The sequence below is a fragment of the Engystomops pustulosus genome, chromosome 2 (genome assembly GCF_040894005.1).
Source record: "Engystomops pustulosus chromosome 2, aEngPut4.maternal, whole genome shotgun sequence".
Lineage (NCBI taxonomy): Eukaryota > Metazoa > Chordata > Amphibia > Anura > Leptodactylidae > Engystomops > Engystomops pustulosus.
Window position 1 is genome coordinate 53,361,240 of NC_092412.1, and position 15,496 is coordinate 53,376,735.

Consider the following 15,496-nt stretch of genomic DNA (forward strand, 5'->3'; position numbering starts at 1 on the left):
CTGTTTCAGCAGAAGTCCTGGAAAACCTGTAATCAGAAATTGCCCTAATAAACTACTATCAATTTCTATTGAAACAGTTTAGCACCTTCCAGATCATGTTTATTTAATGGCCCGGTGTGGGGACCAGAAAATAAACTTTGCCCCAATGACTTTATACAAGAAATTTTTCTGTAAGGCGTTACACCTTAATGACCAGGCCCTTTTTTTGTCAGTTCTCACTCCCCACCTTCAAAAATCTTTAACTTTTTTATTTTTCCATGCAAAGAGCTGTGTGATGGCTTGATCTGCTTTACAAATTGCGCTTCATAGTGACAATATTTAATATTTCATGCCATGTACTGCAAAGCGGTAAAAAAAAAATTCCAAAGACAGTGAAATTGGTGAAAAAAAAAAGCTAGCAAATTTAACTATTGATAATGTTTTCATACATTTACAAAAATTAAAACCTCCTTCAAAATTCTTCATTTTGCCATGTACTGGCGCAAATAACTTTTTCATATTTTCAGCGTGCAAGTCTTTTTGTGACCCAAGACTCTCATAGCTACAGATCCCCACTCCCTAATGTCATGGGGAGCGACGATCCAAGCCAACCTGGCGGCGCCTGCTCAGCTTTGCCGGTGGTGTTCGAAGGGTTAACACCTGCAGGTGTTACCAGTGGGTGTTTGCTGCATTATGTCACACGTCGGTAAGGAGTTAATTTGTATCCGTAGAGGTTTATTAGGCCAGTTTTAGTTAACAGGTTCCCTTTAGCTATGGGCCAATGAAAATAACCAGTGGGTTCATTACTGACTACTGTATATGGAATGCAGTGCTCACACTTAGGATATCTCTAGAAATATATAAAAGTAGATTTTATTTTATATTCACATTTCACATATTATACAGTTTTATCATTACTCGCATTGCACAAACCCTTAGTACTGTACTATAAAATGACTGTACACACATCTATAAACATTCTGGAACGAGGACGCAAGTCTGCTGTAAGAAAAAAAAAGCATCATAGCTCAAGATCATCTTAGTATCTCTCACGTATGGGGTAGATTTTAGAATTTGGTCCCATTATTCCTGTAAAACACAAAGGGAAAAGAAAAAACAAAAAAGAACACATTTAGTTCTCCAGAGATCCACCATCACTTTGCAAATCATTAGCTAGAATCATTGAAACTGTACTGTGTATACCCTCTACCTTCACCCAATTGATTCTCCATTGGTCTCTTCTTGAAGAGTAGAATTTTTGTTTTGTTGTTTGTTTGTTTTCCCTTTTAATTCTTTTTATCCAAAAAACATTTTTAAGAATATCAATGCCAACTATGGCAACTCCTAGTAAAAAAAAATTCTTGACTTGTAGAAGATCACAAGCTAGAATAAAACTCCTACAGGTTTCCATAGGAACAATTAGTGCAGATCTATTTTTTCCTTCTTATTAATGTCTTATTAATGATGTGAAAATTTTTTTCAGGCATTAAATTGAATCTGAATATTTTTGGATTAGCTTTGGACAAACATTGTATATAGTTTAATATACTTTAAAGGGAACCGGTCACCACATTCCCATAGAGCCCACCCTTCTTTTAGCTAAAAATGCCCCCTACCACTCAGCACTTCATGTCACGAGACCAGAGTGATGTCATCTAAGGTCCTTTACCCGGTAATATTAACATCTACCCCATGAATGTATCTGATCACATGAAATCACAGCAGCCTCCATGGTTTTCTACTCTTCCTTATCCTCCATAGAGGCATGCTGTTATTTAATGTCATCAGATACATACAAAGGGCTTTTTCTGCCCCTAAAAATAAGTAAAGAGCTGTATATGTATATAGAGGACTTTTGGCGGTACTAATTGGCCAAAGTACTAGTTGCACACACTCCATTAAGATCATTGGACTCACCTAAGGGGAGTTGCATTTTTAGTCATAGATTTAAATAGACTATTTATGGTTTCAGTTATTGTCTTCTCTTGGATGAACTTCTGTTATTATCATTTCAGTGAAAGCAAATGAACAAAACTAAATTGTATCTTTTTTATATAATTTTTTATATAATTAAATACAGGCGGTCCCCTACTTAAGGACACCCGACTTACAGACAACCCATAGTTACAGACGGACCCCTCTGCCCACTGTGACCTCTGGTGAAGCTCTCTGGATGCTTTACTATAGTCCCAGACTGCAATGATCAGCTGTAAGATGTCTGTAATGAAGCTTTATTGATCATTCTTGGTCCAATTACACCAAAAATTTTGAAACTCCAATTGTCACTGGGGCAAAAGAAAAAAAATAGTCTAGAACTTCCATTATAAAATATAGAGTTTCGACTTACATACAAATTCAACTTAAGAACAAACCTCCAGACCCTATCTTGTATGTAACCCGGGGACTGCCTGTACAGTATATCATTTAATATCATTTAAATAATTAAAAAAAAACAACCTGTGTTTTAGAGGACTAGATGTGGTAAAGAATTATTATCTGAATCTTGAGCGAGTCGCTCATCTGTAATCAATGTGGATAATAATTTAAAAAAGAGAAAAGTTGAGGACAGCCTAAAGTGGACTAACCGCAACACATTAAATTCAGGCTGCATTAAGCCTGGTCTTAGTCTTCTCTCTACATTGACCCTATGGCGGCAGTCTAGTCTGTCTCCATGATAGGAGTGAAATTGGCTCACTTGCTGTACCTTGTCCAGGATGGTAGTAGGACTTATTATCCTGATGTCCCATTACTGGATGGCAAATACTGTCGCTCTTGAGTATGTGACCTCATTGCCATTTGTTCCAGATTCTTTATCACAGTTACTCCCCCGCCCTGTTTTGGTGAATTAGAAGTCCTGCAAAATAAAAAACAAAAACATTTACATCAACTATTTCTGTCTATAGGTTATAATCACTAAAGACCGTGAATGTCAAGTTACATTTCCATTTCTAATAAGCGTAGAAATAATGGGTCCACATACAATAGTGGATGTGATATGAAAGAGTACTGTAAATCTACCTTACTTTGCTATCCTGCTCACCTTGGTGGTGTAGACTCAACAGGCTGACTGAGGGAACGTTTTACCTAAACAAACCATTAAAAAACACATATTATCATCAAAAATTTAAACGAAGATTACAGAAAAAGACAAGCTGCTGAACTATAAACTTAGAAAAGATAGCGCTACCATACAGAAACGGACAGCCTGAGGCAGCCCAATTTACATTTCGTTTTTTCATGGATGTATGCTGTCGCTAGCCAGGAGAGGCAGAACACACATTCACAGACTTTAAAGGGGTTGTCCAGTCACAACAAGTTTTTCACTATCCACAGGATAAATGATCACTTGCTGATGGGTGGGGGTACTTGTGCCTGTTGCTCTATTCATCTTGATGACTGATGGAGATAACCAAGCACAAAACGCAGCTACTCCCGTCAGTGCCATAGATAGTGGGGGAGATTTGTCAGGGCTTGTACCCCAGTTATCTGGCATACAAGCCGTGAATTAATCACAATGCCTTACGAACCGCAAGGCATTGCGATTATTTTCCCTTTTACGCTCACGAATGAGCAAGTTCTCTCTCATCCCGTCGGTGGGGGAAACGTGTTGTGGCTTGAAGACCCCTTTACCAACTGTATGCAGTAATCCATTGGGAAGATGCCTTGTATACTAGGTAAACAGAAGACACATGAAACTATAAATTGTCACTTGGGATGAGAGATCACACTTCTACAATACAACTTATAGCAGTACCTTCCGGCTTTGGGGAAGTTTGGTGCCAACCACATCTCCTGGTAAGATTGGCAGAGGAGGGTCTTGTTTATGCAGATGCAGGTAAGTGTTGACATACTTTATACAGTCATCCAAAGTAGAACAGATGTAGGAGCAAGTTCCCTCTAGGTTGGTGCACGCTGTATTAAGTTTCTGAAAGAAGAAATAAAAAAACATTAAGAAATCTTGCTTAAAGGGAACCTGTCAACTACATTTACCCCACTACCAGAGCCCTAGGTTGGATTTCCTTTCTAGAATTGTCTCTTATGTGAGATCTCAACTGTTCTGCTTAAAGTCATGTGAAAATGAGCAGAAAATGGACATGGTTTTAGTAGGGGGCATCAGTTTATACATGTATACCTTGGGTTCTATAGCAGCTACAACGTTTCTGGTATTAGATTAGATACAGACAGGTAAAGACATAGTTGGGAATGCAACCTGCAGATAAAGATCCAATTATTTCCTTTTTATATACGTGCCCAAATCTGTGGTTCTGTAGCTTATGCTGCTCACCCAGAAGCAACAGTGCCCCCAGTAGCCCTTGTCCCTCCCCTGTTCCAATGTGAAAAAAATTTTTACTCACCTTTCCTCACTCCCATGAAGCTGAGCCAGCAGCGTGGTCTTGCTTCAGTGCTCCCCACTGGGAACACGTGATGTGATGATGTGTGTCGGCTTCAGAGCTGGATGTACAGTGGGGGGGGGGGGGGGGGCTCTGCTTCGTGGGAGTGAGGAAACGTGAATAACAGACCTTGTCTCTATGCTGGGCCCCCAACAAATGAAGCATAGCGGTAGGGACATTAGAGAAGGGCTGGATAACACAAGGCCATGGGACATATTTAGGCTGCGGGCCTTGTGTTAGACACCCGTGATCTATAGCAAAACATGACAGTTTTCTGCTCATTTCACATGACTTTGGAGGGATTTTTTCTGGTTTTCTAAAAAGGGCATTTCATACCATACCTGAGGAGGCTAGTAATTTAATGGTGTAAAAGTAGGCGACAGGCTCCCTTTAACAATGCATAACCATGTATATGCAGGGGATGATTCCATATTCTTTTCATGCCTACAAAGCAGACTTTACAAATATACATCTGGCTTTATCCAACTTAGTGTAGGTTGCTATTTAAATAGTCAAATCCCCCCATTTCTCCTGTTCCATAGGTTTCCTTTTAAAGGGGTGCTCAATTGACCCTTATCTGTGCATCTTAAGTATATGCAATCAATTTCTATCCCTGGGAGACTCTTAAAGGTAACCTGTCACCAGGAGACCCATTTTTAGCACTCCCCCATTCCCCACAGAGCATAGTACATACACTGCCAAAGTGTTTTTGTATAAAAAATAGGTTTTACAGAAAAAAAGACATGTTATATTGTACCTTTCATTAGCATCTGCTGTGTGACTAGGCAGTTGCCAATTGGGAGGAGCTGGAAAGGAGCAGTCCCCCCCCACCCTTGGGGAACAGCTTCTCCATGTGACCTTTTCAAATATATGAAAACACCCATCACTTGGCTTAGCGATGCCCCCTGCTCCTCTACAGCCAATCCCGAGTGTGGGGAGTTATTCATATATTTGAAAAGGTCACATGTTTCCCAAGGGTGGGGGGAACTGCTCCTTTCCAGCCCCTCCCAAAAGGCAACTGCCTAGTCACACAGCAGATGCTAATGAAAGGTACAATATAACATATCTTTTTTTTCTGTAAAACCAATTTTTTATACAAACACACTTTGGCAGTCTATGTACTATGCTCAGCGGGGACTGGGGAAGTGCTAAAAATGGGTCTCCTGGTGACAGGTTCCCTTTAAAGTCTAAAGAAATAGGAAATTTTGTTTCCATTGTCCGCGTAAAAGGTGTGACAAATCAGCAACTCATGCAGAAGAAAAGAAAAAAAGTCTTCCATAACAAGTGTAACGTATGAGTAGCATTTGATTGTTAGAATAATAAAGCAAATGCAGTCCCTAGTTGCTTGGTTACAGATAACTGCATTACACTTACCACAATGCTATCTATACCTTACATTTACACGTTTCTAGTATACAGCATTAATAGCTTTAAAGGGTGTGTCCTGAATTTTCACTAAATAGTTTTTTTAAATAGTGGCCTTGGGTATTGTACCCCCCCAAAAAAACAAAAACTAAAACCACGGTCACCACTGCCCTCTGTTGGTATACAGTAGCTCAGCAGCGATGTCAAAATCAGCACCGCAGATGTGATATTGTCCAATTCAGGCCCTACCTCCTGAATGTAAGAGGAGGACCAAATATTGTCTGCCAGTATATGTCTATGGACATTTTCTTCCCCCATACACACTAAAAGTATCAAAAAAGTGATAAGAATGTAGTTTAATTTTATTTAGATTTTTTTTATACCACCCAAGGTCAATATTAAAAAAAATATGTAAATAAAAAAAATTACCCCAAGCAAACCCTTGAAATGTAAATGTCTATCACACTGTTATAATTAATTTTTCAGGGAACCTGCCAGTAGGATTTAGGCCCAGAACCGCCACCATCTAGGTGGATTATCGCAATGATGTCCTTCTTTACTCTGGAACATGTATGTTTCCGCAGAACAGATCTTTGAACGCTCTTCAAACGAACAGAAAGGAGTCCTGGGGCAAAGAAGAGTTATGGTAGGATGACCCTTCCTTGCTTTACTGATCAGTCACATGTCTGTCATTGGTAGGCAACGTTCAAAGTTCTTTTTCTTCTTCATAGTGATCCTGTCACAGGTTGGCAGCAGCTTGTGGGGCCTTAAACTTCGTGACAGGCTTTAAAACATTTTTAAAGATTTTAGTTCTGTGCTCTTGGGGTCCTAGAGGTCTGGTGTCCGTTATCTATACTTACCTCCTTTCTAAGCAGTTGGAGGGCCCCCTCTTCAGTCAGAGCCCAATGGGAGGCTCATATTCCTTCATTATCGGATGAAGACTGGGGGTTGGCCCAGGAGGCTTGCACCTCAGTATCACCACAAGCCAATAATAAATTAATTCAGTTGTTTATCATCCATCAATGCTATAGAACTCCAATCAGGTTGTTCTGTATGCATAGATTGCCAAACTCTAGATGTCACTAGATATACTGAATAAACCAGTTCTTGCTTCACCGGCCCTATGCCCATTAGGTATTACCCGGGAAGATGACTGGCCCCATTGTGAAACTATTTTTCTGAAGCAAGCACTGTTTTTGGCTCGTAAGGCTATTGCTATACGCTCGATGGCTGATCGCTCTCCTACTGTCTCTCAGTGGAACAAATTAGTTATTCTGACTTTACCTTACGAGAATATAGTTTACAAACACCGGGGCTGCCCAGATAAGTCCCGGAGAGTGTGGGGCTACTGGTGCTCTAGCAAGCAGAGATCTAGAAACACCATGAGGAATTGAAACAGAAAGTACATAGGAAATTTGTATAACTTTGCATTATTCAAACAATATCAATTACTTGCTGAAATGGGAACACCCTTCTAATGAAGATCTCCAGACAACTGTATCTATGGTCCATCTATAATAAGAGTATATGAAGATTTAAATAACGTTGCACTTAAAAAAAAAAAAAAAAACCCAAAAGACTGGAGTAAGTAGTCTGAAATTAAAATTCGATTTTGAAGACCAAAAACGTTTGTAACTGCACCAGTACATTTCTAAATGGGGAAGATTTACCAAGATCTGTACAGCCTTGAAATAATCACAATTTACAGCCCCAGCGCCAGGAATTGTGATTATTTTTCCCCCTTACTCCACTACCTACCCAGGTTATAGTGCAATTCTATGCCAGGCAGGACCTTGCGTAGAATTGTTTGTTGGATATATCAGGAGGCCGGCGTCTCTAGATAAATCTGGTGTGGAGGAAGGGGCACCATGCACTAGCGTGTGATAAATCCCCCCCCACCCTAATGACTGTATGTACCAAAGATTATAGGTTGCTCCAATACCTCCTCACAAATGTCCCATCCATTAAATGGTTAATAAAAAATTGTCATGTACGCACAAGTTATTTTGGGTGATTAAGTTACATTCAATACAATGTAGTGAAACCAGTGACACAGTGAAACCGGTTTGGTCGCAGTAAAGTTCAATAAGGAACTGCTAGATCAAAATGACATGTAAAACAAAGATCACAAGAACCTGTGCAACCCAGTGCTGAGACAACAAAGAACGAGCAGAAATAATCTGCACCGTGGTCCCGAGCAAATATTCTCCACACAATAGTCTGCACCCGATGGAGGATCCAGTGCCTGGTCAGGCTCCATTAGCTTCTATGAGATAAGGAAATCAGTGATTTCCACACAACAATGCGGCCCATACATAGTTTTCAATTAAAATGAAATTAGCTTGAAGTCCTTTGTATTCAGAAATTGTTCTGGCAAACAAACTGCTCCAATCTCATTTTTGGCAGGGGTTATGACACCAACACATACATCATTGATCACTCACAAGGAAGCACTTGGACGTGAATAAAGATGATCCAAGACAGATAAATAACAAAAACAGGAGCTGCCTCCCTTCCATTAATGGTCACTGATCATTTGTTATGCCATGCAAGCGTTCCATGCATATTCCTCTCTCCATAATCAAAATGGGGAAAGGTCAGTTATCTGCGGATGCAAATCCTAATGTTAAATGGTCATAAAAAATTATCTTTTTTTTTTTTGCACAGATCAGTAAAACGTCCATTCATCGTAAAGGGGTGGTCCAGAAAACACCTAGGGGCAAATTTATCAAAAGAGTCTTAAAGTTTGTGCAAAGTTAGACATATGGTCACAAACTGTACCAGATTTATTATCAATGTGTCTGACGCTGAATGATAAATCGGGAGGGTTTATAAAAAGCAAGCCGAAAAAGTTGCAAAGCCCCATATTATTACTTTTTGGTTCTGGAATAGTAGGCTAAAAGGCTTCACATATTGGTACCAAAGTGCACTTTGGTACCAAAGTGTCGGGTTATCAGTCCCAGTGTCACAGCCGGGTGTTGGGGATCATTGGACGCATTGTGGTCATTCAGAGGCCCCATTGAGTTCAGTCATTCTAAGGCACCGTGGCTGCTGAGACCAGGGAACAGATGACCACCACAGCACTGAAACCCCCTGGTTTCTTTTGGCTACCCAGGTGGTTTTCCCAGGATTCCTGGAAAATACCTTTATAGGACATCTACCACCAGAACCAAGGATTGTAAACCAAGCACACTGATGGTGTGTGCCCACTGTGGCAGAATCGGCTCTTCTTATGCCCTTGTTTTTATGAGAAAAAAGTTTTACGAATTATACGAATAAGCCAGAGGGGCTGTGGGCTCAAAACATTTTTTTAAAAATGTAGCACTGGTCATCCACATCCAACTCTGGATACTGCTACAGATATGCCAAAAATAAGTCAGTCAGTAGCTTTTACCTCCTTATTGGGTGCAGATCCTGCCTCATCCGTTGTCACCGCTTCTTTAACTTCTGCCACTTGTCCCATAAGTAGATCACAGAAGAGGCGTAGCTCTGACAGTTTCCGACTAAGACTTTCATTATCTGGCAGGACATCTAGGGAACACAAACATAAGAGCGAAGACTATGGCAAACTACGGCTACTATCAAAAAGATGAATGGTCAAGATCAAAAAGTATTTTCCTCAAAATCTATGGCACACAAACCTACTGTAAAATGCCAGTTATTTCTTTATTTTTCAGTTTGATAATTTGTAATAACCTATCCTTAGGACGACCCCTGCCATCCTGATATTGACAGCCAGGCGCCCGATCATATGTTTGAAGAAGTGCTGCTTACATGTCACATCTATTAGTTATAAGGTCCGTCCAGATTAGACCCCACCTAACTGTTATCAGGTCCTTACTACCATGTAATATAGTGAATTGTGCAGCATTACTATTGCCGCCACGCCCTTCACTGATTTAGCGTGTACACCATGAAGGTTCTCATCAATTGACTTATACAGGCAGTCCCTTACTTAAGGACACTCGACTTACAGACGACCTCTAGTTAAAGACGGACCCCTCTACCCACAGTGACCTCTGGTGAAGCTCTCTGGATGCTTTACTACAGTCCCAGACTGCAATACTCAGCTATAAAGTATCTGTAATGAAACTTTATTGATAATCCATGGTCCCATTACAGCAAAAAAATTTTAAACTCTGGTTGTTACTGGGGCAGAAATTTTTTTTTTGTCTGACTTTCATACAAATTTAAACTTAAGAAGTGCATGTACTATCAAATAGGGGCATTCTTTTTGCCTTCTTATCAGTATATGTAACATCCAGCAAGGAAACAGTCTCTGTTTTTTTCCTTCCTGCTGGAAGGACCAGTATATGTTCATTGGAGTCTATATAGTCTATGGGGGGACGGATGCAAATGTACTGCATCTATCCCCGGATCCGCTGAGTGTACGCTACAGGAGTTTCACCCGTGATGTAATTGTCCATATAAGGACAGCTCCGTCACACAGGAGGCAACATCACAACATCGCAACATCACAGCAGCAAATCACTGGCTACTGCCGATGGTCACTCTCCTCCCGCTTTCAAGGGAAGGGCTGAAACGGAGGACATATCCAATTCTATAAGCTTACAGTGGGATACCTTGTAGTCGTAAGGCTACGTAGGAAATACTCCCAATGTATCCTTACAATGAAGAAAATAACATGATATTTGAAACTAGCCTTACAGAAGGTGGCAGGAAAGATGTCCTATTAAGCTGAGTCATGCGAGAGAACTGTGCAGACCTTTTACACAATGAAGTCTATCAAAAATGGAGCAATTAAAAAATACCTTTAACTTAAAGGGCGTTTTTAATTTCTAACATATAATCTATATATAGGTTAGGTCATGAGTACTTAACTGGTGATGGTGCAGCACCGCTGCGGACCAGCTACTTATGTTCCACAGGTCATATATTTATATATAGGTCAACGGAAGTTAAAGTACCCCGAAAACCCCTCAAAGTGGCTTTAAACTAGAGGCAGTGATATGCCATTGCTTTACCTGATGAGAAAAACCATCTTGGACATTTTATACACACACCACCAGGCTGAACCAGTTTTGTTGGATACTGAACCAGCAAGACCAGAAATCTGCTCTAGGCCAATGACTGGATGCCCTAGATGTAACTGTTTTCAGTGACAGTATAATAAGCAATATTAATTTTGGGTGGAGTTTCTCCTTATAAATAATGAATAATCAAATTCCAGTTTTGCTAGTGTGAATTAATACACATCTCATAGCCTGGCTCTGTGCTGATGAGGTGCAAGAACCGTCAAGCATTACTCTACAGTAGGGGGTCTATGTTTTGCTTGCTATGAGACAATCTACAGATTTCTCTTCCCACCTCACCAAACCTAAAATCTAAGAAAAGATACATACCTTTGGATTTTTGAGTTGCGCTGTCTCCCAAGCATGCTTTTGCTGAACCTAGGGCTACCAACCATCTCTGCCTGTCGGCTGCATTGTCTGCACGCAGGTAAAAACACTGCTCCTTTGGTATATACAGATCCATTCGGCAGCTGTCAGCCTGATGCACTGCAAGCAGAGAAGACACATGACCATAGAATACAGATCAGAAAACAAATATTTCCTACAACGAAATAGGTAATTTACAGGATGATCTACAGAAAGCAATAAGGCCATGCAGTTTGTTGCTATTGTTCCACTGGGATGTAGGGACTCTTTCAATCATATATAAGTATGATGCTTGGAGCCACGTCCATAGCACAATACTAAATCCACTAAATCCATCCTCCATGCAGTGCGAGTTTCACAGGCTGAGCATATTTGTGCGTTTTGGCCCTAATTCACACTACTGGTCCCTAAGTTAAAAAGAACAGTAAAAACAAAGGGGTATATTTATCATATGCTGACGCACGGTGCGCCAGCTTGTGATGGTGCCTCCGCCTCACACTGGATCTATCAAGAGGCTCCAGCCTCCTGATAAATCCATCGGGGGCAGGGATGCACCAGAGGACAATGTCTACGTCAAGTCCAGCCTGGTGTGGAATAGCACCACAGCAGGATGGAAAGACGTAGTAAGCTACAGCTTTTCATCCTGCAGCCGCCGCCTGAGTGATGTATTAGCTCAGCGGAGGCAACGGACGGCTCTAGGGAGCGGATGCAGCGTAGTGCATCTCCCCTCACAGCTCTGTCGAGGACATAATGCGCTAGGCAGGATCCGGTGATGTCACTGTCCATATTAGGACAATGACATCACTGGGGGAACGTGCCGTTCATCGGCCGTAGCTGAATTGAGGGGGAAGGGGGGTCCATGGGTGACATATAGGTATACAGTGCGACAGGGGCGTAACTACAGTGGAAGCATCCATAGCAGCCGCTATGGGGCCCACAGTGTCAGGGGGCCCCGTCATCCAAGCTAACAGTAAAGAATGGAGGATATACAATATATCCGTGTCCTTACAACATATGACACAAAAGGTAGTGTGCATCCAACCTAAGCTGTAGTGACTCAGTCTAGCCACTATACAGAGAACAAGCATAGCCAATCTATTGTAAATTGTTAAAGTACCTTCTAAAGTGTAACTAGTCACAAAATCATAGAATAGATGAATCAGTATAAAAAAATAATAAAAATACAAGAGCACTTTACCTCGGATTTCACACACAGCCATCTTAATGCTTCCCTTGCTACCTTTATCAATGTCGTCTTGGGAGTCATAGTAGGACAAGATGCCTCTGTCCAGCACAAAGTAACGTGGCTGCCAGCCTGTTCGGATTTACAAGAAAACATTACAAAATAGCTCAATAGAAGATAAAGATAGTCATTTCTACCTACACAAGACTTATAGCCCAGGGCCCGAGTACTAGCTGTTGTCATGTAGGCGTACTAGCCTATGGCAGCTACATAAAAGCATAGCACCCATCCATCCAGCACCTACATCCTACAACACTTGTGCAGATTTGTCATCAAACATCACCCGCTGTTATACAAAGACATACGAGACAGCTGAAAGACTAAACCATGAGATAAGACTGGAGAGCCTGGAATTCTTGGAACACCTCATGTCAGGATCTCCCAACATCTCCAGGCGTCTATGAAATTTAGAAGCGACTAATTACACAGAAAGCAAAACTTTCAAACAAACAAGTCAGTAGAAAAAAAGTGTCAAAAACAAAAAGCTTTTGTAGTACTTTCTCTGACTGATACAAATGTATCATATCTACTCCTGGGGTTGTAAAACACATAAAGCACCATGTGCACAGACTGATAAGAAGCCGTGTTTACTTTACGGGAAAGTTACTGAACTTCCCCATAAATACACATGAGAACCAAAATGACGATTATTGTGACAAAAATACCAGTCATGAGATAGTTATAGAAATGAATGTAATTTACCAGAATTAAGTTCTTGAAGATTCTCCACATCTCAACATGAGAAAACAAAAATATCTACATATACAGTGGCTGAATATATAACTAGCATGTCGACACTATGCACAATCTGCAGGCAGGATGTTATAGAGCAGAAGGAGCTGAGCAGATTGTATATAGCAGTGGTGGCAAACCTATGGCACAGGTGCCAGTGGTGCCACTCGGAGCCCTTGCTGTGGGCACCTAGGCCTTCACCCCAACACAGAGTTTGCCAGCCAGGACTCAAGGCTCCTGTGGTCCAATACAGCCCAAGACGTGTCATGCTCAGTACTATTTGGCTGCCAGGACTACAGGAGGAGCAAAAAGGTGTGGATAGAGATGGATTGTCATTAGAGCTCCTGCTCTGTGTCCCCTGATTCTGCCTCTTCAGGGGACCCTGGAGGGAAGCTACAATCCAAATTTCTCCATCATAAAACCTGTGATACAGCAGGGATCAATAAGTTACTACGTAAATTGTCATGTTGGCACTTTGCGTCATATAAGTGGGTTTTGGTTGTAGCTTGGGCACTCCAAAAGGTTCGACATCACTGGTATACAGAGTCCTTTCCAAAGGAATGTCATAGAGCAGAAGGTATGGAGCATAATTTTAGTAGCATGTTGTAGAGCAGTAGTAACTGAGCAGATTGTACACAGTGTAGATTCTGCAGCAAGGGGCATAATTACAGCGGTAGCAACCATTGCAGCTAGTATGGGTCCAGCATCCCACCTGACACACTTAAGAATGGAGGATATGCACCATTATATACAAGTTGTCCTGCACATTGTACAGCATAATATACATATAACATATCTTCCACAGTACACAGCATGAGTTTCATTGCAAACACATATGCGTTTTGGTCAAACCCCCTCCTACTTGCGTTTTGAATGCGTTTAAAAACGCAAGAAAAACGTGACATGGGAAGGCACCCTGATAGAGCAGGAAAAGCTGAGCAGATTGTACAGTGTGCTATAAGACATTACATAGCAGAAGGAACTGAGCAGATTGCATATAGTGTCCTATCTGCAACAAGTTTGTTATAGAGCAGGATAAGATTAGCAGATGGTATAGTGTCCTATCTGCAGGCAGAATGTTATAGAGCAGGAGGAGATGATTGTACACAGTATTTTACAAGTAGGGGCTGAGCAGTCTCATCAGGGACAGGCATCTTTCCCAGAATTAATGTACAATACAGAATAAGGGTCGTCCATACATAAGCTCTGAATAAGCAAAGATATGAATAAATGACACATTATAGTAGAAGGTTGTAACAAAACCATAGATCTAACATCCGCAGTCCATGTACCCAACATGACATATACAGGGCAGCGCGTCTACAGCTGTACAGTATATGTCCTAGGCCAGTGATGGCGAACCTTTTGGAGACAGAGTGCCCAAGCTACAACCAAAACCCATGTATATGTCGCAAAGTGCCAACATGACAATTTAAGCAGTAACTTGTTGCTTCTTTCTGTGGCACAGGTTTTAATCGTATTGGTCTCCTGAATTCACCAATACAATAGAAAGATGGAGAAATTTGGATTGTAGCTTCCTTCCAGGGTCCCCTGAAGAGAGAATCAGGGGACCCAGAGCAGGAGCTCCAATGACAATCCATCTCTATCCACACCTTCCCGCTCCTCCTGTAGTCCTGGCAGCCAAGGATGTCGCTTTAAAAAAAGCACAGAGCATGGCACTTTCTGAGCTGTATTGGATCACAGGAGAAAGCTTCGCTGGCAAACTCTGTGTTGGGGTGAAGGCCTGGGTGCCCACAGAAATTGCTCTGAGTGCCACCTCTGGCACCCGTGCCATAGGTTAGCCACCACTGTCCTAGGCCTTCCTTATATTGAATTTAGGTGGAGGGGCTATGTCATACTCTACAAAGAACACAAGGATTTGGGGGTGGGGCAAGGGCAGAGATTGGGGGGGGGGGGGAAAATGGCAAAAAAAAACATGCCTTCAGAATCCGCCATGTGTGAATTGACAGTGAGCTAGTGGTATTGCGGCTATGATATTACCATACATAAGTCTAGGGAACATGTGAAGACACTGCATTGATTTATCAGTGTAGGACTACAAGTCCCAGGCTGCCCACCTGTATCTGAAGCCCCACAATTAACTCTTCCCTCCCCAGGTTGTGGCCCCGGTACCGTACGTACCAGATAAGTAGTTGGTCCATTTCAGTAGCGAACCCTCCATGTCCAGCTGCCTCATTGCCACGCCTCCTACAGTGGGCGGTCCCGTCCCCTAAGCCAGTTGTCTCAGGACAACCAATGGAGATAAGGGGGTGTGGCTAGTTCCAACAGAGAACCGATTCTCTTAGCTGCTGGGTAGAAAGATGGTGTGTAGACAAGCAAGAGGTCCCAACCAATCAGTGCACAAAGACAGCGCCGCGTGGACTAGT

The 15,496-nt window shown here is 41.7% G+C and overlaps 1 protein-coding gene across 2 annotated transcripts; it reads right to left on the reverse strand.

Moving 5' to 3' along the window:
- Positions 1-836: 836 nt before the first annotated feature.
- On the reverse strand, positions 837-15,447 carry LOC140117692 (pleckstrin homology domain-containing family A member 3-like). Of its 2 annotated transcripts, none has more exons than XM_072134649.1 (8): positions 15,252-15,447; positions 12,333-12,449; positions 11,099-11,254; positions 9,130-9,266; positions 3,734-3,904; positions 3,020-3,063; positions 2,684-2,833; positions 837-1,068 (listed from the first exon to the last, which is right to left on the reverse strand). In XM_072134649.1, the coding sequence occupies exons 1-7, from the start codon at positions 15,304-15,306 to the stop codon at positions 2,710-2,712; spliced, it is 804 nt and encodes a 267-aa protein (XP_071990750.1). In that variant the 5' UTR covers positions 15,307-15,447; the 3' UTR covers positions 837-1,068; positions 2,684-2,709. The 2 variants fall into 2 exon arrangements, with proteins under 2 accessions (XP_071990750.1, XP_071990751.1); XM_072134650.1 differs by having other exon boundaries at positions 2,675-2,833.
- Between the last annotated feature and the right edge of the window lie 49 nt (positions 15,448-15,496).